Consider the following 25,341-nt stretch of genomic DNA (forward strand, 5'->3'; position numbering starts at 1 on the left):
GCTTCTCAAACGTTTCCTTTTCATTGTGTGTACTACAATCTTCTTCTTCTTTTTTTTTTTTTTGGCAAGAATTAGAGGTGTTTAAAAATATAATGGTGGTTGTTTTTAAAAATATTTTTTTGTTAATATATATTAAAATAATATTTTTATATTGTTTTTAAAATAAAATATTTAACTTTATCACAGTAAAACAATTAAGAAATGTAAAAAAATTTATTTTAAATAAAAAAATTTATTTTTTCATGAGATGTTGTTTGGGATGTAATTCAAAACGATATCTTAATCTTAAATATTATTCTTTTATTTTTCTATAACTTTTTCTATTAATCAATTTAAATCAAATTATAAAACAATAAAACAATACCTTTCAACACTTGTACATAGGTAGGTTTTAAGAATAATAGATGTTTTTTTTTTATAAAAAAAAAGCATTACAGCCTTTTGCTACAAATCGAAATTGTACACACAAAGGTCCACTTTAACTACCCTGAACAAGGCTCCACTAGATCCCAAATTCCATAATCACCCGCTCCTCCTCCGCTATATCCGCGGCAGCCAGGTATTTTAAAATTTTCTTTACTTTGTGACCAAATTGCCCTCCAGTATTACCCTCAATTTCTGTCTGGCTCCCTCACTTTCCACTTCTCTTTCTGGTAGCCCCTCTCCTTCTTTCTTTTTCTCACAAGTTCCTCTCGTAATCAAAATCAAAATCACTTCACTTTGTCACTGGCCCCAAACAGCAACCCCCTTTCTCCCTCTATTATTTCCATTTTGATTTCTGACACCCAAAAAATCGCATATTTTCACGTCACTGTTATTTCATTTCCTCCCTCAAAGCCGCCCTCTGACGCCGTTACTCACTGCGGCCCTGTAAGATTCCGTTTTACAAAAGAAACTTTCTTAAATTTCGGTTTCGTAGTTGTACTTTTTTTAAAAAAGAACTGTTAATTCTTTTTTGAATTTTGAAATCCGCTTGAGAAACTTGATTAATCACTCACTAATCGCTGCAGTATCTGCTTTTAATGGCAAGTTAATTAATTCTTAGATCACAATTTCAAAAAATATAATTACTGGCTTCTTGTTTTGGTTTCTTTTTAATGGCCCCAACCCCCAAGTGCATTAGAGATTTTTGACCGTTAGCAGTGCAAGAGAGGAAAGAAAGAACAGTGAACTTTTTTTTTCTTGCAAGTGAAGCTTGCATTTCCTTCCCTTCCCTTTCTTTTAATTTCCTTTCTTTGTTTCTTGATTCTGCTTGGTTCCTGAGAAAGTAAAGGGAACGGAAAGGATAAGCCACGAAACTTGTTCAGGTGCATGTCTTGTTTTCCCCCCCTTCTTTTTGGAAACTTTCAATTACTGGCAACTGAGTGATTTTTCAATATCAAGTTTTCTTTCTCTTTCCTTTTTCATAAGTTTCTCAGCAACCAAAAAGTGTTTTTTTTTCATTGCTCTTTAAAACGTGATTAAGCCAATTTTCTTTTCTTTTCCATCAGTTTCTCAGTCTCCAAACAGTGTCATCTCCTTTTCTATTTTACTTTCTCCGGAATTGCAATTGAATCTTCCTTTTCGTTAATCACGATGTTGTTTTGATTATTAAAGGCTAACAATATCAGATTCTGTTGGTGTCAGATTTATTTGATTTTTTAAAGTGTGGTGGTTGATGGAGATAGAGAGGGTTTTGGGGTTTTTGAGAACCGGAAATGGTGGGGTTGTTTGGTATTTTTGAAGGTATAGCTTAGTGAACTAAGGAACAGATCATAAGCCCTGACACATGCATTAGACAATTGTTTTGTTTTATGTTTTTTTCTTAAAAAAATTAATGCAAATTTATATTGTTGAATTTGATAGCTGCTCTCTTCTTTCTTGCTTCTTCGTCTACATTAAGTAATTGACATGTTTCTTTTGTTTTTTAACTACTCATATATTTTTTGCATGTGTGCGGGCGTGTTATTGTGTTGCTCTGTTTTTTTTTTGTCGCTCATATTTAAACTTACTGTTTTAATTCAAGTATTTATTCTAGCAATCGAATCTGATCACTTTTTGGATGTGGGGTTTCGAAATTAGATTCAGTTATGTACTTTTTGCTATGTTACTCTCATGTTTCTCAGGCCAGTATATCTCATGTTTTTCAAATTGTTAATTGGTTTTATGTTTGATAACATGATGGTTTTAAGGTACTGAACCTGTTTTTTTTTTTTTTTTTTTTTTGCTTTTAGTGTTTTCCAGTGCGAATTCATAATTATCACCACCTTGTTGCATGCTTTCCTTTTCACTTTGTTAGATATCTTGATCTTGATGTGGTGGTTGTGTATGTGGGTGGGGGATTGGAATCTTTGCTCGGTGAATGTGTTATAAGGTGAGGAGATCATATGTAGTTGTTTGTGGACTAATGACCGTTCTCCTTTTATTTTCTTTTTGCTCATCCCCTCTCCGGGTAATCACTATTGTCATTATTTGTGTATGAGTTGCTGCATTCCTCTTCAAATCTTTCTTCGTAAAATTATAATCCAGGTTTCCCCTTCTAATTTCTTACACAATTTAATTTCAGGTTCAGTGAGATCCCTTCTGTCCAAGGAATGATAAAGCACGGGATTGTGAACTACCATTTTTGATGAGTTACAAATAGTGGTTCTGGTTTGAGATAGACAGATGAAGAAACTATTCTTTTTCAGATCTTCTTCCTCCAGTGCTGGAAACAACAATAGTAGTTCTCCACCGTCTGCAGATAAGCAAGTTTACTGGGAGGCACCATTCCAAGGTAAGCCAAACAATCACAATGATGATAATGTTCAGTGTAATTTTTGGAGCCTAAGGGGACTATTGTCAAAATCAGGAAAGCAAGCATATGATAACCAGAGCACCAGCAACAGCTTGGGTCTTAGAAGGAGCCGCTCATTGTCATCAACTGCCGTTCTTGATGATGGGAAGGGGAAGGGGAATTTTCCTTGCATAGATCAAGCTAGAACTCCTCCTAGCAGTTCTAGTGGTGCTCATCAGAAACATGATCGCTCATCTCAGTGAGAATTTTGATCCCATTAATATCACATTATAAGGATGCATCTACAGATTATTTAGTGATCTTGAATACAAGTTTGTTTGCATATAACTCCTGTACACTTTCTTTTTGAATTGCTTCCTGAGGTTAATTCAAATGTTTTCCAATTTAACACAGCAGGAACAATCTTTTTCCTGAGAGGCGAGCCAAAACAAAACGATTTGAAGTGGCAGCCGCTGGTCTAGAGAGATCTGGTTATTCCAATTCCCATCATGATTCATCAGGAAATTCTACTTCTAGTAACGTCTCAAGTAAAGTTGTGGATCGCTACATTGATGGAGAACAGCAGCAGGAAATGAGCAAGCCCAAAAATAGTTCACAGAGAAGTTTTATTGGAAGCAGAAATGCTGATGGAAAACTTCCTCCACGAGTCCAATACATAGCCCCTACCTTACCAATGGATAACATCAAAGATAAGCCCAGGTCTCACTCATTTCGGGAATATGGAGGGACTCGGCAGAAGTTTTCTTCAAGAGATTGGGTGGCTAAAGGATTTGGCCATGAATCTCCACGGAAACTTGCAAGGAATGTCATGGAGAGACTCTCCTTGGGGCGTTCTTATCCTAAATCAAGTCCAAAGGAGTTCGCCTGTGATATTCCAATCACAATTGAAGATGTCTATGGTGGATCAATGAATTCATGTATGGATGTTCCTGCCCGAAAAAGTTACTCACTGGAGGAACCTTGTGAAACCAATAATGGCTACAATGGTGATGATTTCTCAGGTTATCAGAAACCAAATTACTTCCCTGGAGATGAATTTGAGGATATGAACTCTGTCAGTAGAGAAGACATGGTAGATGTGGAATTACAACAAAGATCTAAGGAAGCTGAGGAGAGGATTGTTCTTCTTTCTGAAGAGCTTGAGCAGGAAGGCTTTCTCCAAGATAGTCGATTTGATGCTCCACTGTTGATGCAGACTATTCAGAGCTTAACAGAGGATAAGTTAAGCTTGGCAATTGAGGTTTCAGGTCTTCTGAAATCTCGAATTGCTGACAGGAATTCTGCCAAGGAAGGTTTTCAATTAGCGAAGGCAGAATGGGAGGCAAGGAACCGAAGATTAGAGAAGGAGAAGAATGAATTGCAGACAGCCTTGGAGAAAGAATTAGACAGAAGGTCGAGTGACTGGTCACTAAAGCTTGAGAAATGCCAGTTAGAAGAGCAAAGGCTTCGTGAACGGGTTAGAGAGCTTGCAGAGCACAATGTTTCACTCCAGAGGGAAGTATCTTCTTTTAGTGAGCGAGAAGCAGAAAACAAAAGTGTGATAACATATTCCGAGCAACAACTCAGGGACCTGACTTCAAAGGTGGAGGAGGTGAGTGATGAGAATCAAGATCTGAAACACAATCTTTCTGAATTGCAAAAGAAGTATGCAGTGGCAGAAGAAGATCAAGATTGTATTAAAAGGAATTTTGAAGAGAAGAACAAGGAGTGCAAGGATTTGCAAAAATCCATTACAAGATTATTAAGAACCTGCAGTGATCAAGAGAAGACAATTGAGGGTTTGCGGGAAAACTTTAGCGAGGAAATTGAAAAGAAGCCACCATTGGACAAGTTTGATAAGAATGTGACACGATTGCAAATGGAGCAACTGAGGTTGACAGGATTAGAACTGGCTTTCAGAAGGGAGGTGGAATCTTGTAGACTTGAGATTGATTCCCTTCGGCATGAGAATATAAACTTATTGAAGCGCTTAAAGTGTAATGGTGAAGAGATTGGTGCTTTAACTTTCAAGCTAGATAAGGAAATGTGGACACGCACTTGCTGCCTGCAGAATCAAGGATTGTCTATGTTGAATGAGAGCACTCAGCTTTCTTCCAAGTTATTGGAAATCATCAAAGGGAAAGTGGGCGGCCACTTTCAAGAAATTAAGCAGGGTATGGAAGTTTTGGGGAATGGTTTAGATGAGCAGTTTATTGTTGAATCTGATATGAAAATTCAGGGCTTTAAGCGTGGAACTGAAAGCTTAACAAGGAGTTTGCAGACAATATCTTGTTTACTTCAGGAGAAGTCCAATCTTGGTGCTTCAAAATCTCAGCCCCCAAGCAGTAATGTCAATGGCTCTGGGAAACTTAACCATCATATCCCAGAGGTAGACTACTGCTTAAATTTGTTCTTGTGACATGCTCATCTTTTGGTTTCTGTGGAGGATGGTCATAATGCAAATGTATTTTCATTTGATTCGAATTTGCTTTTTAGTGACAGTTATTCAGTATGTTAAATTAAGTTGATCTTTGATTTGGGTATTGAACAGTTGACTCTTGGTAAACTTGATTTCAACCCTTAATGCTATTATTGATTTCCCTTTCATCTTCGCAGGAATCTTTGAGATTTGAACTTAAAGCTGAAACTTTGCTTACAAGTCTGTTAACGGAGAAGCTGTACTCTAAAGAGTTGGAGCTCGAGCAGTTGCAAGCTGAACTAGCAACAGCAGTGAGAGGTAATGACATCCTTCGATGTGAAGTCGACAATTCGTTGGATAGCCTTGCTTGTGTCTCTCATCAACTGAAAAATCTTGAACTTCAGGTATTCCTAGATCCCAACTGAAATTACGTATCACTTTAAATATTCATTTACACAGGGTGCTTTGCAAACATTGCTTGTGCTAAATGCATTTACAAAAGCACTTAATTTCAAGCTGATGCATTAACTTGAAGGGTTAAGGTCTGCATTGATTTGGTCAGCTCTTAGTGTTCCCTAAGTTCTTTTATATGCACGCCTACCTAACCTGTGATTTTGTTGAGTTGGGCTTCTGTAACCTGACATCTCCCTTGTGGAGTTGGAGTGATGTGCTGTCCTTGTGTAGCTGGTGATTTTTTGGAGATATTCACTTCATTTCCAACGGATAGTGAAACTGGCATGAGGTCATTGTCTGCCCTCGTTTTGCCATAATTGTTTTTGATCACCATCCTTGAAACTGTTTTTTCTGTGAATCATTATCCTTTAATTTAAAAGCAATATAAAATTGTTATTCTAAATGTTGCTTTTTATGGTTTTGCTTTTAGGCCATGTTTGTTTCCTGGAAAATAGTTTCCGAGAAATCACTTTCCAAACTTTTCTGTGTTTGTTTGCCATTAGAAAAGGTGGTCAACGGAAAACACTTTCCGGTCAAAGGAAAATTTGACTTGGTTTTCAGGAAAGTGTTTTTCTTTTTGGCTGTGTTTGTTTTTCGGAAAGTGGTTTCCGGGAAAACACTTTCCAAACTTTCATGTGTTTGTTTGCTATTAGGAAAGTTGGTCAACGGAAAACACTTTCCAGTCAAAGGAAAATTTAGCTTGGTTTTCAGGAAAGTGTTTTCCTGGAAAATTTGGGTGGAAAACACTTTCCGGAAGTTGTAAAAAATTTAGAAATGTCATTATTTGCTGATTATATCAAATTTGATCCTCAAACTTTTGATTGCTATATATATATTTTCTTTTGAATATTTATTTTTTAATTTCATCTCTTAAAATTTAATTTTTATATTAACTTTGGTCCTTATTTTTATAATTGTTATTTGCTTTTTCCTTATCATTTTTTTATTGAAATTTTTTATCTATCAAATTTGGTCTTCATTCTTTTGATTGTTACTTATTTTATTTGAAATAATTTATAAAATGTTAATTATTATTATTATTTTAATTTCTTCATCTTTTAATTTTTTTATTTTTTATTTGATCTCTATTATTTTGATTATTATTTATTTTATCTGAGATAATTTATGAAATTATATTTTTTTTTAATTTCATTCCCATTCAACTTTTTAATTTGTAAGATTTATTCCTCATTATTTTAATAAACTTGAAAAAAATAAAACATTAATAAGTTATTTTCCAACTTATTTTCCATAACATAACCAAACACTGGAAACTGTTTTCTAATTTATTTTCTATTATACTACCAAATATCAGAAAATACTTTTCTAGAATTTACTTTCTCCGGAATTTACTTTCTAAAAAAAACTACTTTCCAGCAAACAAACAAACGGGGTCTAAGTTTAGTTCCTTTGCTATGGCATAATTCGATGTTATTGTTCATTAAAGACTAATTTTGTTATGATGGACATCTGTGGCATGTTGACTCCCTTTCCTTCTTTGGTTCTTATGGTGATCGGCTTAGCATTTTCTGTCATAATTCATGAGAATAAATTTCTACTAAAACCATTTAAAGATTTTTCCTGTTAAATATTTTTTATCTTTTTTGGGATACCAAAAGCCAACCAGACGTGATCTTTTGGCACAACACTTTGTCAGACATCAGCAAAGAAGTATAATGAAGTGCTGTACCTGATTTGCAGTGCGATGTCTTTTGAATTTCTCTTGCTATCTTTGTACCTTCACGTTACTTGGGAGCTATTGTTATGCCTTCAAACTTTGGTATCCAGTGTACAGTTAGGACAATTAAAGTTAGGACAATTAAACAGACTCGTTTTTTCCTTAATAATTTTATTTCATAAGAAATTATTTAGAGCCTGTTGGTAACTGCAGCTGTCTTATTTTTTTGTCATGACCTTTTGGTGTCCTATAATATAACTAATGTAATTGTCTTTTTAACAGATGCTGAAGAAGGATGAGAATGTAGATCGACTTCAAAGTGACCTCCAAGCATCCGCAAAGGAATTAGCAACAACTAGGGGGATATTGGCCAAAGTTTCACAGGAGAGAGATATTATGTGGGAGGAAGTGAAACAGTTTAAGGAGAAGAATATGCTATTGAATTCAGAGATTAATGTATTGAAGAAGAAGATAGAGGCCCTAGAAGAAGATATTCTTCTTAAAGAAGGTCAAATCACAATCTTGAAAGACACCCTAGGCAGCAGGCCGTTTGATCTCCTTGGTAGTCCTAGTTGTACACGAGAATTCTTGCTAGAATGATTGCGAGGAAGCAACCTTTTCTTTTTGGGTAGGGTGTGCAGACACTGTCCATAGTTTGAAATTGTGTTCTTCGGGTTTCTTTACATTTCTTATACCTTTCCGTTTCTTTCCTCCATTTCCTTACTGGAGGCTTTGATGGGTAAAGTTGTTAAAGGGTGGAAAAAATCACACTCTGATTCTTTGTGTAATTGTATGTAGTTGGGGTTTCCTTGTTCCTTCTCTTATAGCCATGAATTGGTCTTAGCAATTTTGATTCTCCCTCCCGCTCTGAGTGTGTGTTTGTGGTTCAGCTTGCTCAGTGTAATCGGGAGAAATTGGGTTCTGGTTCCGTTGTTGGTTTTATCCCTTAACAATTTGTTTCCAAAATTTTGCTGGGAGTACAATACATTTGACATAGGCTTTTGGTGTGAAGCTTCAAGATCTGTTGTCATCTTGAACTAATTATTTATTCTTGATTCCTTTACTAAAAATTGCTGGCAAATACATCGGGGCCTCAGGATGCAACCTGGAATCGGCAAGTCACAGGTCAGACGATGGTAGCACATTTTCATTGATGACAAATCCTAAAGCTGGGCCTTTTGTTGATGCAATTGTACTGTTTCTTGTGATGGGATCAGTTAGGAGCCGATGTTGTGTCATTTTTGGTGTCCTTGCCATTAATTGGATAGCATTAGAATTCAAACTCTGACAGCTGTGGAACCACCTAGAACAGGTCAAATAGACCGAGGTTGCTGCCACCCTAAACAAGCCAAACGCTGAAAAGGGTTGGTGAAGTTTGCTTCACCTCGTGCTGGATCCCACGTTGGCCGGCTGCCGGAGGATAGATTCAGACAATATATATATATATATATATATATATAACAGAGGCTAAGCAAATGCTCTGAGAGCCATGGAAAATGGGTTCCTTGAGATGTTCTTCACCTAATTTGATCGTCAAATCTCCATTTTTGCGTGTCTTTTTTGCAACTTGCAAGGGTCAATCAGACTCAATTGGCATTAAGCTCCGATGGTTTACCTTTGCAAGTAAAGTTTCTTGCTAGGGAAAAACAAAAATATGGGATGGGTGTGGAGGTATGAACAAAAAAGACATTAATTAGCTTGTTTGGTATTTTTTTAAAATTGTCATTCATCTAGTTGCTTCACCGAGTTTGATCATGAAATCTCGATTTTTACGTGTTGTTCTTGCAAGGGCCAGAATCGATTGGCATTAAGCTACTCATGATTTATTTTTACAAATAAAGTTTTTTATCGAGAAATTAAAAAGAAAAAAATTAGCTAGATGCTCCCAAGTATACCAAAAAAATATTAAAGATATATTTAATTATAAAAAAAATTTTATCATCTCCTTTACGATAATAACTTTTGTTTTGTTTGTTATGATCAAAATGCTTATTCATCTAAAAATTAATTTTTAAAATTTTTTTAACTTATTTTAATATCTAATATTAAAAATAATTTATTTTAGAAATCATTTATTTTCATATAGACAAAAATAATTAACCATATTTCAGTGTCAAATGATAATAGGTTTGACTAGCAATCTCCCTCAGCTTGCAAATGAGGCATAAAACCTTCTTTAGAGTGACTGTAATCAAACCAACACCACACACTATCAATCACAGATGTTCTTTAGCGTTTATATTAGAAACTGGCACCAAATCACCGCTATTTTCTTGATAAAAAATTTTTTAATTTAATTTGTCAAATTTTAAATTTATATTTTTAAAATTACTAGTTCGAATTTAATAAATATTAAAGTTATTAAAAATTTATATAATGATTAATTTCAAAACTTATAAAATTAATCAAAATATACATAAACATTCATATTAATAAATTAAAAAACTAGTCATCAGATCCAACCTTCTTAAGGCACGCTCGCTTTCTTCGAACATGTCTACACATCTTTCAAAACCCCCCATTTGCACCGCCTTGCTTTGGAGCACATGACAACTTAATCTTTGGGGTTCTTTGGATGCTTCAGTCTTCACTATGATATTTAAAGTTTCCTGTAGAGTAGCTGAACCTAACACTGATTTGATCTTTTGTGTCAGCAGATGAGGCAAGCTGTCTCAATCTCAGTTGAACATGAACAATTTTTGGATGATAATGCTTTAAGGGTAACAACCCTGGCCATGCTTTCAATGGCTACAATTAAAGTGAACGGAGAGCTGGCTCTCCTCATTGAGACTTCTAAAATGGTTTCTTGGTTATAGTATCGAGGCCACTCTTCTCTCATGATTTTTTCGAGTTCTATTTTATTTTTATTTTATTAATATAGATATTTAGATTAATATTTACATGTATTTTAATTAATTTTATAAATTTTAAAAATTAATAATTATACAAACCCCCTCTAAAATTTATAATGAATGCATTTCACAATTAAAAAACAAAACAAAATAAAAATCCACAATTAGAATTACAATGATAGATTCTACACTAAAGCATGAAAAAAAATCCCTTAAATAAGAAAATGAAAAAAAAATTCCACAAACCAAAATGTAATTAACTACAAAAACCATTTTTATTGGAGAAATTGAAGGGAGTCAACAAGAGACCAGTTACTTTGAGCTGCCAATTTTCTATTTTTTTTTTTAAAAAAAGACACCTCCACGTTGTCACTGCCAAGTAATTTGATATATTTTCATCTAAAAAATATTTTAGAAAATAACCACCAGTTATCCTTCACTGAATTCTCCGAGTCTACCACACTCCTTAACTACGGATGGTCGAGAACAATTTGTTTCTCGTGAAAGTCACAACAGAGATGAGCATTGAATTAAGTAGACATGCCCAGCAGTAGAGTGAAAGTGTCTTGCTACAAAAGCGAGGGTCAAATGAATCTCTGTTTGCAAAACGAAAGCCCTTTGATGCTTTCTTCTTCAAACTCCTTCGATGTTGATGTCATACATTAATAGTTGCAGGCTCGCAGCCATAATCCACAACATTTACTTGAAATATTCACATTTAAATTTTACTTCATAATAAATTTAAATCATTTTGATATGTTAATATCAAAAATATATTTTAAAATATTATTTTAATATATATCAAGCAAAAGAATTATAATTTAACCAGGCATGCTCACTGACAAATGACATTAGAACTTAATTTCATGTTATTTTAATGACCCTTATCATCCTTGATATGGAAGTAAGAATATAGATCATCGTTCCTTGAATCGTATGCCACAACAAGAGTTGGATGCAAGCTTGGCGGCACATTGTCTGGACTCTGGACAAAATAGCACAGATGGAAGGCATAATGCCTTTCCTTGGAGGCTGGGGGATATATATTGTTGTTCCTTTCTTGTAGCTGGTTCATCCATTGGGGTTTCCTTGACTGGACGATCATAGAGATGCAGATTTCCAGAACTTGATGGGCTTCCTTTGCTGGAAGTATAAGAGATTGCATTTCATTAGCAATATGAGAACTTAAATAGAATGAATACACGCAACTGTAACCAAAAACACACACAAACACCGACGCATGATTGTATTATGGATTCACATGTGCAACTTCTAAGGCATTAGTATACAAATACTCGCACAAGACCACACACACTGACACCTGCACCTACGCAAGGGCAGGACACATGCATGCGTGCCAAGCTGAGTTTGAGTATACAGATGCTTACAAATTCTAATTCTGGCAGTAGAAATGCGCATGGGGGAGGCCAGTTGCTAGATTAACAGGCAGTACCAGGCCCAATGTGGCTCAAGCAGTTAGGTTAGACTCTAACTAGGCTATAGTTCAACATCAACCCAACCCAGCCTAATAGACGCAAGGCCCTGACATGCCACAATTACAAGCGAAACAAATGAATCAAGCACCAGCAGTGTGGACCTGGTCCAAACTTCAAGGGCTTGTCCCTAGCCTCCAAAGCAGATTGGCCATCAATCCAGGCTCAACTTTATATATGCATGTCTTTCCGCATCAAATCTCTCCGGGGCCAGGGCCACTCTTGAAAACTAGAGGGCTGCCTGGCTATTTCTACACCTGTGATTGCCATTTCTCCCCCTCCAAAATTTATTTTTGTTGCCTTAAATAGTCTCGTATCCTAGAGTTGAATAGAGTGGAATTTACCTTAGCAATTGGTATTTTTGCTCTTACTGAATCAATCAATGAGAAATCAATATCAGCCACAGTAATCCCTGTTGAAATGCGATCTGCAAAGAAAAAGTAAAAGTTAGTAACCAGTAAATTCATCAAACATGCTAATGGTCTGTAAACCAAAGTACACAGCACATACAATGACCACAAGATAGGGAAGAAGAAGAAGAAGAAAGGAGTAGAGGAAATTATCTGAGTCTGTTGAATGAAAACAAATAACATGTAGTACAAATAGAAATGCATTTACAATATCGAGACTCTTCATTCAAGGATAGGAAGACGTGCTAGAACGAGAGACAGTAATTCTCACCAGGCAATCGACCAACAACAGTTCCCCAAGGATCAATTATTAATGTGTCACCATAGCTTTCTCTTTTTTCATTATGCTTTCCAGCTTGGGCAGCAGCTATTACCTGACATGGGAAAAGAATTACAATTAATTGTGCGTGGTGGACACAAATTCACAATTCTGTTAAGACACAAATGAATTCATACATAGCATTGGGTCTCGATTGCACGAGCACGAAGCAAAATCTCCCAGTGTGCCTGACCAGTTATTGTTGTAAAAGCAGAAGGTACCAATAAAATCTGCAAATGATAATAAATGCTTCAAGTTTTAGATGCTTAAAGTCAATTTATACCAGAGAATACATAAACTGAATTATACCTGGGCTTCATGCTGGAATCTGAGCTGCTGGTATAACCCTGGGAATCTCAGATCATAGCAAACTGATAAACCCAGGCGTCCAACAGGACTGTCAACTGCAACTATATCCTTTCCTGGAAACATAATTGATATAGATGGGTTATGCACAGAAATTTGTGTCAAGAGGCACTAACTAGGAACAAGGGAGATGAAAATGCTAACAGGACAGGAAAATTTTACAAATGCATTACACATGGCTAATTCTTAATAGAAAACTGTATGAATTCAAAAGCATGGATCCAAGAAAAATAATTATTGGAGGGTCTTCATCAAGATCATCCAGAAAGCATGCCACGTTAGGCATATTGGCTGGCAGTCACTTGTTTTTCCATAGATTTGCAAGCATGAGGTTATGAAAGCAAAAACATCAAAAACAATCTATCATCCATCAGGAACCTTCGTACACTGAACCAAAAGCAGGTGTTGGCAGGCCGAAACACATAATATAAGATATTTGTTTATTCAACATGCAAGTCCGACACATGGATGAAGAGTTCGAGCCGATTTGAAAGTATGATGGAGGTTAGTTTCCAAAGTGCTTTTCGCTTGGAAATACATTAAAATAATGTTTTTTCAATTTATTTTTTTATTTTATTTTTGACATCAGCACATTAAAAAGATAAAAAAACAGTAAGAAAAATAATCTGAAGCTTAAAAAACAATTAAAAATTTTCAAAATGGCGGCTGCCCTGCAATGCCAAACGGTGCTCACCAGGTTCTGTAAAGCTGCTTTCCTTGTATACACGTCCACCAGGAACATCCACATCAAACCTTTATTTAGAGAGAAAAGGTTTGTTTAGCTCCCATATGGATAAATTAAATCAATATAAAGGAAAGAATTGACATATCAACTTCAAGCAAGCGATGCTCATATATACTCAAGAACTGCAGTGACAGGGGAAAACCATCGCAACAAAACATAGAATTAGCCATCTTACAAATGTATTTTACTATAACTGCTTCTAATACTCCCATTGTCATCAATGATAACATGTGTGTTGCGCAAGTGCGCATCATCAGATCCTTTTTCTTGAAATCCTCCAAGTGACAGCCAAATGCCCGACTCCCTGCAATTCAATAATCATAACCAGACGGCAACAAAAATTCTAATACTGTGCCAGCAAAGAAAGTAAATAAGAGCACGACGAATAAAATGGGCAGTGTCTATCAACTACGAATAAAGAAAGGAAGACCACAATGCAGAGAAAATAAAGCGAATTTATATATTACCTAGCCAACAAGCAATACCGTTGCATAATCGGTCCGTCCAAAGGTTCCGCAAGCTTAACACTTTCCCCATCCTTTGCCGCAATGAAAGAAAAACTTTCAGGAAAACAAACCAACTTTGCCCCAGCAGCCACTGCTTCCTTCACATGCACAACGCCCCGCCAAAATACATAAATTAGTTTAGAACCATTTCTCAACAGAGAGGTGGTAACTGCAATCGCAGGTAATCCTCACTGTGCTTGACACGCGCATATGTGGGGTCCACACCCAGTGTTCGACAAACATATCGAGGATTCAGTTGTTACATGATGAGAGCGAATAACACAACTATAATCATCGTATTATAGTTATCAATTAAATATTCACTGGTTAATAAATAAAAACGATTGTCAACGCTAATTGCACTGATTTTGATTAAGTCAGTGCTAGGGATGCGTAATCAAAAATGAAAACCAGAACAAACCAGCAGTAAATAACAAAAACTGTGTGCTGATGAGAAATTGAAAAGTGAGTATACTCTGACGAGGCGAGAGCAGGTTGCGAAATTGGCAGCCAGGTCGTTGATTGACGTCATCTGAACTGCAGCGACTCGGACTGAGTTCGATGCCATGGCTGGATCGCTGGAAATGATGCCACTTGACTGAACGGTCAGTGAGCGGGAGCGCACGTGACGGGTCGGGCAGAGAAGAAGAGTCCTGTTGCTTTTTAGGTGGACGTAGAAGCGGCAGTTGTAGAGACAAAATGGCATCGTTTAAAGAGAGAGAGAGATATTTTTTATAACGTAATCAAGGTTATCAATTCCCTCATTTTGTTTAAAATAACTAAAATATTTTATATAAATTTAAAAAATGAAATAAAATGAAACAATCTTTATTTTATTTTAAATTTTGGTCCATTTTTGGATTTTTCAACTAAATTTTCGTTAAAATATTCTAATTTTATTTTATATATTTCGTTTCATTTTTAAAAAACAATTGAATCAAATTGAATTAGATTCAATTTAATTAATTAAACCATATAAAAAGCTCTTTTTTATTATTATTTTTAATAGTAATAATATTAATAATAATATTGAAAATTATTATTGTTATTTTCATTAACAATCATATTAATTTTTTAAAATTAGATTTATCAATAATATATACAATTTATATTCATGTTATTTTTTTTCATATTTATACTTTGTATGAATTTGAGCAAAACAATGAATGTTTTTGATCTCATTAACCTTAATAACATTGACCTAATTTTATATTTAAAATATTTGTATTAAAACATTTTACTTTCATAATATTTTGATATTTTGTTCAAGTTGAATTACTTTAAGTTAAAGATCTATTTAATCTTGACTAATTATAAATATTTTAAATTTTAAAATTATATTTATTTGGTATTATATTTGTATTGCATAATTTATAATTAATGTATTTTAAATTTTATATATATATATATATATATATATATATATGAATAGTATAATATCAAAACAATACATTAAAATAATTTAAAACTAAAATATTTTATTCCAGTTAAAAAAATAAAACACCCATTGAAATGAAGATGACGACCTTATATCTAATCACTGATCCCTTTTTCACAGTTTAACTTTGATGTTTCTGTCCTTTCTGTTTTGATTTATTTGCATAATGGTGCTATAACTTTTCTTATCTTGCAGTCGGCCCCTGAAGAGCCATAAAGCCTATGCATTTGGCTATTTTATTTGCTTCTTATTTATTGCAACTCTATCCTTACAAGAGCGAGCATGGAAATACTATTTAGAAGAGCCCGATTGGCAATATAGTTTTTTAAAATAACATTTTAAAAAATAATATGATTTTTTTTAATTATTGTATCAATTTAATATTTCTTGATTGATTTGATGGGTCTAAAAATAAGTCGATGATTTTCAATCAACACAATAATAAAATTGATGAAAAACAAATATTGTAATTAATAATATTTTAATATTTTTACAAGAAATACAAGAAAATTATTTTTACAGGAAAAATAATAAAATAACATTTTATTTGACTCTACATTGGAACATGAAAAACAGGCAAAGAAAAGCGGAAATTTTTTTTTTCCTCACCATTTAGCACCTGGTTTGGAGCTGCTCTAATAGTGTGTGGTGTATGCTTATGCAAAGGGCAGCACTGTAAATCTATTATTTCACAGTCATGCTGTATTTTATAATAATTCTGGAAGCTTATTTTTTGGACCCGAAAAGAAATATCATCTATAAAAACCAGACTTATTAATTCTAGTTTTGCCTAGCAAATTGATTTAAGAATTAGCTAACCCAACTTATAATTCAGAACTAGCTTTTTAAAAATTATTAACTTTTAGTTATTTTTGAAAGTTTATATTTTAGGTTTGAAAAATATCATTTACAATTAAAACTAGACTTGTTAAATCAAATTTTGTATAACGGTATAAACCGTGTTATTTAAAAAATAATAAAAAAATCTGTTAAAAATTATTATTTTTTATATATTTTAAATCATTTTAATACGTTGATTTTAAAAATAATTTTAAAAAAATAAAAAAAATACTTAAAAAAATAACTAAAATCACACTTTCAAATAGACCCTAAAGATATTAATTCATAACTTAAATAGAAAACTCAATTTGATTTTTATTTTTTTCAAGATTTTAATTCCTTTTAAAAAATTGAAATATTTTGATTAACCTAATTAATTAATCAAATTCATAAATTTACCCAATCAATTCATCAAATTCATAATATTTTTTTAAGAAAGTGAATTCTTGAAATTTATTTTTAGAATTGAACATTGATTGATTGATAATCATATTCGTAAAAGTCCCGCTCAACATCCAACTCCAAGAAACAATTTCTCAAAAATTAAAATAAATATGATAGAAAATCTAATCATTTTCACAAAGGGCAGTTTTAACATTACTATAAAAAGGACAAAAGAAGATGAGCAAAAGCTGCCTAAAATGGCGGGGCTTTGTTATAAGGTCAAAGTCAAAACCCCTCCCATAAAGCAAACAAACTAGAAAAAGAAAAGAAAAAACAAAACTGAAAATCACGACCTAATAAGCCCACCAAGGAATCAGAGAAGAGAACTTTCTTATCAATGGATTTCCTTCAAAACCCAAGATTTGTTGTATGTATAAGTAATTACAGTCCTCTATTTCTTTAACCAATCACAACTCCACAATCCCTCTGCCTGCGTCTTTCTCTCTCTAGATCTATCTTTATTACAACCTTATTTTCTGTTAGAACATTCTAAAATCCCTTCCCTTGGATTTTTTTTTTCATCTAATAAGTCCTTCAAAGTTTGGGCCTTTTTGCTCTTATCTTAAGGCTTTTGCATTGAAGGATCATAAAGTTTTGTTCCTTACCTCTTCAAATTGATTACAAGGTATGTTTAGAAACTTCTTTGATTCTCAAAAAAAAAAAAAGTTTGCAATTCATTTCACGCAATTTTATGAGAAACCCGTAATGTCAAATTTCATTATTTCAAGGGGATTTGGTCCCAAGACATAATTTTTGGGCAGTACCTATTATCTGTATTTTTGTGTTTATGTTTCAGGGTGATGGTGTCTGCAATTTGACTGGCCAGAATCGCTCAAGGCAACTACTTATAGATTCTCGAGGTATACAGAATTATCGTCAGATAGCCTGTAATGTGCTGTGATTTTCATGTTTTGGGTCCTTTCCTTTACATGCCTCCTAATCATTAAGATGATCAATTTTTTATGGTGCCTGCATTTGATTATTGTCTCAAAACTTAAACTTCTCTTTCAAATATGGGGCCACACCATGACGACACAATTTTGGTTGATGCATTTTCTAAACTCTACATTATCCAGTTTATAGATATGCAAATTCATCTGGTTCATTAGATTGATAGTGTGTCGGAATATGAATTTTTTAGAGCCCGTATCATGCAGTTTCTGCACCTGCAAAGCAATATGTTTGTTGCATCTTGAAATTTTGATGAGGCAGTGCTGCTTGCGTTTTGGTGCCTACATAAATGTCATGCTATGCAGTTTGTGCATTATTTGTCAATTGTTGTATTGCGGATTGCCTGTGGATTTTAATACATGTCAAAATCATTTTTATGCAATTTCTTGGACATGTTCACTGGCTTCATAATATTGTACTCCTCTGCAGATTAATGGTGTCTGCGCTCAATAAGGGTTTAATTTCTGATACATCTTTTGTGGGGTTGGAGATTGGTGAGAAACAAGAGCCAAGAACAGTCTCTTATATACTTATTGATACTGATTCAAGGAATAGTTTGATTTCTGGGTTATTTGGGAGAGAATATGTAAGTAATGGTATCCGCAACATTGATGAGATTTGTTTCACCCTGTTGGAAGCCTTCCGTCGAGGGTGAAAATTCAAGTAATGGTGGGGATGCTGCTGGTAGAGCTGAGGGATTGTTATGGTACAAGGATTCAGGTCAGCATGTTAATGGGGAATTTTCAATGGCAGTAATTCAAGCAAACAATCTACTGGAAGACTGTAGTCATCTTGAATCAGGTCCAATGAGCTCAGCTGAATCAGGTCCTCATGGAACATTTGTTGGAGTTTATGATGGCCATGGAGGTCCAGAAGCTGCCCGGTTTGTGAATGAGCGCCTTTTCGAAAACATCAAGAGTATGTTTTTTTCCTCTTCCATGATGAATTTCATTCTTATTCAAATGATTGTATGCTGTCATTCATGTCATCCCAATCTGGATGGTTGATGGTTCTACAATTGCTCCATGAATATCATCAGTGAAATCTTGTTTTTCATGCGTGGTGATGATTATTGTTTTCCACTCATCTTGATGTTGGGCTATTTTGAAGTTCATGAGTATGATGGATACTTTTTTGTGTTTTAGCACCCCACCCGAAGTACTATTCACCCACCATGAAGATGCTTTTGTTTTTCACATGAAGAGGTCAAAACAGATTATCTAAGTCAAATTGGAGTGCATTTTAATTATTTCTTTTATTAAGGATCATCAGTTTTTGTTTGGATTTTGATCAGGGACAGAGATAGGTTTCAGAATATGTACAGGTTTAATAGGATCAATGGAAAATTAAAATTGATTTCATGTTAAAAAATCTTTTCCAGATATATATGAGTTGTGCTAGATTAATGGAAAGTCAAAACTACAACTTAAATGATCTTTTAAGAATAATGACAATGGATGCACCAAAACCTTTATGTTCTGAGCTTGAGAGCTTCATAATTCCTGCTTCAACACCTCATTTGCATTGAGTTGCAAGTGTACTTATTATTTGCAAGAATTCGTAAAGCAGATTGTGTTTCTGACGTGAATGGTGCATTATACTCGTATATATGTTTTATTCTTTTCATAATGTGGATGTGTATTTTATTCGTTTCGGGATATGTGGGCTAGATTGTTCACTTTCAGTGGAGAGTCTTGGGTTGTTGTGCAGGAGGTGGCAGACTACTTGTCTTTGACTTTGTAGGTTTCAAAGGAGGAAAGAGTTAAGGACTTTATATGGTTTTGTTTCTTCTGTGCTGTTTTTTGGTGTCCTTGGTTGGAGAGCAATGCTGGACTTTTCAGAAATTAATACTCTATGAAACAATTATTATGGGCCAAGATAGTTTCTTGTTCTTCCTTGTGATGTTATGCATCGGGTGCCTTTAGGTGTATATCCTTATTGGATATTGATGGGATTGGGCTGCTTTATTATGATTTGTTTTTGTTTGCTTTCTTTGGAGGATAGCTCATTCACCTTCGAGTTTTTGTATTTGTTTGGTTGATATCTTAATATGATTTTCTTTTATCTAAAAAAAAATTCTTTTCTTCTCCCTTATTTAACTTCTTGTTTATATAGCTAATGCGCATGTTCACTGACATGACAGCTATTCATGGTGCAGAATTAACGTCAGAAAACAATGGAATGTCAGCCAATGTTATCAACAAAGCATTTTTGGCAACAGAAGAGGAATTTCTCTCTCTAGTGAAGAAGCAGTGGCTAAATAAGCCACAGATTGCTTCTGTTGGTGCATGTTGTTTGGTAGGTGTAGTATGCAGTGGTGTTCTCTACATTGCAAACGCAGGAGATTCTCGGGTTGTGTTAGGAAGACTGGAAAGGGCCATTAAGGAGATCAAAGCAGTTCAGTTATCATATGAACATAATGCAAGTATAGAATCTGTGAGAGAGGAGTTGCATTCATTGCACCCTGATGATCCACATATTGTTGTTCTAAAGCACAAGGTTTGGCGTGTGAAGGGTCTGATTCAGGTGAATATGGGCCTCTCATATAGCTCTTTTATCATGCCTTTTTTTGAAACTGCAAATTGCTTATTGCCCCATCTTCATTCTTTTTTCGCAAATCAATTTCAATATATGACAGTAAAAAAAAATGTTTGCCGCGGTGATATCTTTATATGGCTTTGACTTTAGGATAATGCAACTTTATTTTGGCACCGTGATTGCCATTAAGCTTTTTCTATGTTCCACTAGGCACCTAATTTTTCTTTCTATTTCTATGATGATAAATGGTGGCATTTTATATTCATGATTGCTGATATTACAATCTAATCTGTTGGCAAATCTTTGTTGCTTCTTCAGATCTCAAGATCTATAGGTGATGCCTATCTGAAAAGGGCGGAATTTAACAGAGAACCTCTGTTAGCTAAATTTAGATTGCCTGAACCCTTCGATAAACCAATTCTTAAAGCTGAGCCAACAATTTTAGTGCAGAAACTCTGCCCTGAAGATCAGTTTCTTATCTTTGCATCCGATGGCCTGTGGGAGCACCTAAGCAATCAGGAGGCAGTTGACATTGTCCACAGTTGTCCGCGTAATGTAGGATTGCTGTTTATGGTTTCAACTTTCTCTTTTGTCTACATGTGACTTACTGTGTTTACTGGTTGTCTATAATACTTCTAAAACTTTCAGAATCAATCCTTTTCCTTTGCTTATGAAGGGACCTTAATTTATCCAAGTTTTTGCAGGGTGTTGCAAGGAAACTTCTCAAAGCTGCACTTTGTGAAGCAGCAAAGAAAAGAGAAATGAGATATTCAGACTTGAAAAGGATTGCTCGTGGTGTCAGGAGACATTTTCATGATGATATCACAGTCATAGTTTTGTTTCTTGATTCGAATCTTGTCAGTCGCAGCTCCTTCCGTGGCCCCCTAATTTCAATCAAGGGAGGTTGTGGTGTCTCTGGAAATGGCAACACTTAGTTTGAGAATTCTTGTTCCCTCTAGCCCCATTTCTTCATTCGTACTGAGAAACTCTTTTTTTTTTCTTTGAAGAGGAGAGAGTTGAAAGAATCCCCCCTCCCTTTTTTTCCTTGTTTTGTCAATTGTATAGCCACGCATCTCAGAAACCTACTTATGTAACGTCTTAAAAGACTTCCTTAGGTAGTATAGTTGATGCCTTGACTGACAGATACCTTAACTAAAGCCTTAGTTGCTGTCTGGTTATTGGCATATGATACTTGCTAAACTACCTACTTACAGTAGCTGTGGTTTTACTCAACTGCCTTGAGAACTCGAAAAAATAATCCCATTTAAATTGAGAGTCACTATGTTATTCAGTTTTAGTTCATTGAGTTGTCCATATCCGGTGTGAGTCACGTTCTGCCATCTGGCTCCTTCCAAGCTTGCTGTGTATATTCCCCTTCATCGTTCCTGGACTTGTATTGCAATTAGAAATTATTGGGATATTTCTGCGTGTCATCAGTTTGTGTTTCACAGCACTGTCTAACGGAGTAACAGGTCCAACAGCGGTTATTGTTTGTGCTTTTTTGGTGGGACAGCATCTGGATTTAGCTTTTGCACAGGCTAGATTAATGTGTTTATGTTAATTTTACAACTCTCATTGGATTCCAACCCGAAATGATATGTAATCCATGGGGTACCATCCTCTCCTGGCAAGCTTAGTGTGCTGTTTGCAGTCTTTAATACAGAATTGTGCCAGCTATATCAATAATGGGCCTAGCCTATAGTTATAAAGCAGAGTGATCTGAGATGGACACCTGAAAGAGGCCTCTAAACTTGAAACAAAGGAAAGAAGAGGATAAAGTCTATCGTATATGTGGTTGTAATAGCGTAAGAGACATCAAGGGTAATATCATTTATCAGGTGGCTAAGAACAAAATTTATTCAGACCAAGGTTTGAAGTTCGAGTTCTGTTCAGTAAGATAACATATCTGCATTCAATTAGCTGAGCTCACAAAGTTATTCTAACCTTGTCTTTATGTTGGATCAACGTTTGCCAATCTATGGCAATAGTAATAGTAATAAAAGCTATGGTAATAGTCGTTAGGATCTAACTACCCCTCAAAAAAACAATCGGCAACATGGCCACATTACTGCCCATGAACTATTCCAATGGTTCAGCACCACTGACGCCTTCAAAACATCTTTCTCTTCGTTGCTCTGTCCATCTGTCCTCCAAGAAAACAAGAAGATGGCTAGACGCTGATGCCGTAAAACTACCACGCTATCATTCGCTTCAACTTCAACCACTAAGCAAATCCAAAACTGGTCCCATATCAGCAACGATGGCTACTGGGTATGTCAATTGTCCTTACATGTACATACTTGCATGAATTGGATTGGTTGTTACTTGTTAGAGTTTCTGTCTGGTTGCTTGCTGAGAAAATAAAAGGAAAGGAAAAGGATGATGAAAAACTGGCACCTCCCATCTCTACTTCATGAAAAACTTGCTTTGTTTGGCTGCTTAGAACATCGGAACCCTGTTAATTAGCACCTAATAAGACAAATAAAAGATAGACTTCCTTTTTCTTTCACAAGTGTTGCAAGATTTCAAATCCGTTTTCTTTTCAATTGGCAGTCAAACAGGTCAGAGTGTTTTTTATTCTTTTAGTGGTGGATTTTAGGTTTTCTTTCTTCTTCTTTTTCGGCAAAATTTTGTACAGAAGCGGGAAAGAAGTTCTTCCACCAGTTCTTACTTCTAATTCAGAACCACCTCCAGTTTTTGATGGAACAACAAGGTATGGTCTCATTTAGTTCACTTGCTTCCAAATTCACAGCTTATGCTGTGATAAAATTGCTGAATTTCTTTATCCCTTTACCAATGCATTTCCTCCAATTCCTAAATGGGTGAAAATTAACTAGCATTTTATCTTACCATGTTGTATGTTGCATTCTCTATGTTTTAGGTTGTATATATCGTACACATGTCCCTATGCACAGCGTGTGTGGATTACCCGGAATTGCAAGGTTATTTCTACAACATTTCATGGCCTGTCCCTGGTTTGTTTAGTCTCTGTATAATTTCGTCAATACAATCAGTTTGTGGCTATGTTTTTGTTTCATCAAATTGAAAGAGCAGGGACTTCAGGACAAGATAAAATTGGTTCCTATTGATTTACAAGACAGGCCTGCTTGGTACAAGGAGAAAGTGTATCCTCCTAACAAGGTAAAGCTGTTTGATCCCAACTAGTGCTGCTGTCTTCTTTCCTGGATTGGTCATGCAAGGTTCTTGTGCAGGTGCCTTCACTGGAACACAATAACGAAGTGAAAGGAGAGTCTCTTGATTTGATTAAATATATTGACAGTCACTTCGATGGGCCGTCACTTTTTCCTGATGTAAGATTCAGATTATCCTCTATATCATGTGTTTGAGCCCTTCATTGAAATGGATAACTGATGTTCAGACTGTGAACCATAGGATCCTGCAAAGAAGGAATTTGCAGAGGATTTGTTTTCCTACACTGGTTCATTCAGCAAAGCCAATAATTCCACATTCAAAGGAGAAGCAGATGAGGCAGGTGAGAATAATGCTAGCTGCCTTTGATGTTTCTCTGTCCTCTAAAAACACAAATAAAAAGACTGAAGTGGTGAATTGCCCCAGGTGCTGCATTTGATTATATTGAAACCGCTCTTTCCAAATTTGACGACGGGCCCTTTTTCCTTGAGCAGTTCAGTCTGGTAAGAGAAGAGTCCTGCATATCCTGTGGCAGCTATACCTGCTATCTGCTACAAGCTAGCTTGAGTTTTATTTTCATCAAGTGTAGCATAATAATGCTTTATATGTCAGTGAAAGTTTATACCAGCAGGTTTTTATTTTCTTTCAAATCTCATTTATTTTGTATATTGTTGAAATCTGAATAATGAATGCTCTAATGTGCACAGGTGGATATAGCTTATGCTCCATTTATCGAAAGATTTCAGCCTGCCTTGCTGGAATTTAAGAAGTATGACATCACTGCGGGAAGGCCTAAACTGGCTGCTTGGATTGAGGTATGCTCAAACTGCTGAATCTTTCTTCTGTTCTATTCCCTGATGTCATCCTGTCAATGGTCCATATGCAGTGGTACATATCATAGTGAACATGCAAGTGATTCTATGGAGTTTACTGTTATGATTCAACAGTTGAAACATTGTGAAACCACAACGTAATTATATCTGTGTAGGAGATGAACAAAATAGAGGCTTACAACCAAACCAGGCACGAGCCAAAGCAGCATGTTGAAACCTACAAGAAACGCTTTGCGGTATGGCTCGCTACTGGATTTTGACAAGAACTTGGATTCCTGAAATGTTACAGATTATAAAAATGACAAAAAGAGTAGCTAATGCTCTTCTCTTGCCATGTTTCTTGTGCAGGCTCATCTTTGAGACTTTGGCGTTCCATCTCTTTTATAAAATAAAATAATTATGTCCAAATTTTCCAGTGGTAGCTCCAGGATTTCTTTCATAACAAATCGTTCGGCGAACCTTTGAGAAATCATCAGTGTTCTCTTGTCATAGTGGTTCGCTGTTTTAATACGGAAATATCGATCATAAGCTTGTCTTCCCAGAGGCATTTAAGAAAAATGGTACCTAATACACTTCTCTGACCATGTTTCTTGCGCAGGCTCATTTGTGAAACTATGGTGCCGTCACTACCATGAAAATAAATTATTCAGTGCAGATTTTTCTACGAAATCTTTGTGTGTGTGTGTGAGTGTGTATTGGTTAATGGTGCTAGTAGAAGTGAACAAATACTACGGGGCTAGTTTGGCCTCCTTTGTGCTTGTTGGGTGTGACTTTTGCGTTGTGCTTCGAGATGAAAAATAAGGAACTGTTCGATAATATTGTGTTGACAACAATTACTGAGGATGCAGGATGCTTCTCATTTATATATCCATGTACTCGTAATGTTTCTGGACATGATCAATGCGCATGCTCTAGTTGACAGCACAAACATCGAGCGGCAGGAAAGAATGCGTCACGGTTTATTTTTGTTTTTCAGCAATCAGATGCGGCCTCAAACAACCATAGTATGAACTATGAAATACGGTTGTTTAGAGTGTTAGCTACAGTAACAGCATCATCAACATGTGGTGCTTCAGATACTAGGGTAGCCGATAAACTGAAGAAGGCTCTTACAATTTACGAAGCAAAATATTGCAATGTCATGCAAAGGC

General features: G+C 35.3%; 4 protein-coding genes across 10 annotated transcripts; 3 read left to right on the forward strand and 1 right to left on the reverse strand.

The window, feature by feature from the left end:
* The first annotated feature begins 643 nt into the window (after window positions 1-643).
* LOC133704103 (uncharacterized) lies at window positions 644-8,161 on the forward strand. 5 transcript variants are annotated; one of them, XM_062128848.1, is made up of 7 exons: window positions 644-870; window positions 1,627-1,725; window positions 2,546-2,755; window positions 2,831-3,014; window positions 3,170-5,144; window positions 5,372-5,578; window positions 7,588-8,161. In XM_062128848.1, the coding sequence occupies exons 3-7, from the start codon at window positions 2,647-2,649 to the stop codon at window positions 7,903-7,905; spliced, it is 2,793 nt and encodes a 930-aa protein (XP_061984832.1). In that variant the 5' UTR covers window positions 644-870; window positions 1,627-1,725; window positions 2,546-2,646; the 3' UTR covers window positions 7,906-8,161. The 5 variants fall into 5 exon arrangements, with proteins under 5 accessions (XP_061984832.1, XP_061984831.1, XP_061984836.1 ...); XM_062128847.1 differs by lacking the exon at window positions 1,627-1,725; XM_062128852.1 differs by lacking the exon at window positions 1,627-1,725 and having other exon boundaries at window positions 3,173-5,144.
* A 2,810-nt stretch (window positions 8,162-10,971) lies between these two features.
* On the reverse strand, window positions 10,972-14,724 carry LOC133704766 (deaminated glutathione amidase, chloroplastic/cytosolic-like). The gene is made up of 9 exons (XM_062129731.1): window positions 14,472-14,724; window positions 13,958-14,094; window positions 13,666-13,794; window positions 13,440-13,498; window positions 12,689-12,801; window positions 12,517-12,609; window positions 12,332-12,434; window positions 11,995-12,077; window positions 10,972-11,300 (listed from the first exon to the last, which is right to left on the reverse strand). The coding sequence occupies exons 1-9, from the start codon at window positions 14,700-14,702 to the stop codon at window positions 11,259-11,261; spliced, it is 990 nt and encodes a 329-aa protein (XP_061985715.1). The 5' UTR covers window positions 14,703-14,724; the 3' UTR covers window positions 10,972-11,258.
* Window positions 14,725-16,938: 2,214 nt separating this feature from the next.
* Window positions 16,939-21,640, forward strand: LOC133704444 (probable protein phosphatase 2C 38). 2 transcript variants are annotated; one of them, XM_062129267.1, is made up of 6 exons: window positions 16,939-17,343; window positions 17,515-17,578; window positions 18,099-18,587; window positions 19,813-20,195; window positions 20,526-20,762; window positions 20,912-21,640. In XM_062129267.1, exons 3-6 carry the CDS (start codon window positions 18,263-18,265, stop codon window positions 21,140-21,142), a joined length of 1,176 nt encoding a protein of 391 aa, XP_061985251.1. In that variant the 5' UTR covers window positions 16,939-17,343; window positions 17,515-17,578; window positions 18,099-18,262; the 3' UTR covers window positions 21,143-21,640. The 2 variants fall into 2 exon arrangements, with proteins under 2 accessions (XP_061985251.1, XP_061985252.1); XM_062129268.1 differs by having other exon boundaries at window positions 16,941-17,343; window positions 19,828-20,195.
* A 385-nt stretch (window positions 21,641-22,025) lies between these two features.
* LOC133704446 (protein IN2-1 homolog B) lies at window positions 22,026-25,006 on the forward strand. 2 transcript variants are annotated; one of them, XM_062129270.1, is made up of 10 exons: window positions 22,034-22,478; window positions 22,846-22,920; window positions 23,089-23,149; window positions 23,262-23,348; window positions 23,420-23,518; window positions 23,601-23,700; window positions 23,784-23,860; window positions 24,065-24,172; window positions 24,346-24,426; window positions 24,539-25,006. In XM_062129270.1, exons 1-10 carry the CDS (start codon window positions 22,264-22,266, stop codon window positions 24,548-24,550), a joined length of 915 nt encoding a protein of 304 aa, XP_061985254.1. In that variant the 5' UTR covers window positions 22,034-22,263; the 3' UTR covers window positions 24,551-25,006. The 2 variants fall into 2 exon arrangements, with proteins under 2 accessions (XP_061985255.1, XP_061985254.1); XM_062129271.1 differs by lacking the exons at window positions 24,346-24,426; window positions 24,539-25,006 and having other exon boundaries at window positions 22,026-22,478; window positions 23,784-23,988; window positions 24,065-24,095.
* The last annotated feature ends 335 nt before the right edge of the window (window positions 25,007-25,341 follow it).

Source organism: Populus nigra, chromosome 10, assembly GCF_951802175.1.
Source record: "Populus nigra chromosome 10, ddPopNigr1.1, whole genome shotgun sequence".
NCBI classification, from domain to species: Eukaryota; Viridiplantae; Streptophyta; class Magnoliopsida; order Malpighiales; family Salicaceae; genus Populus; species Populus nigra.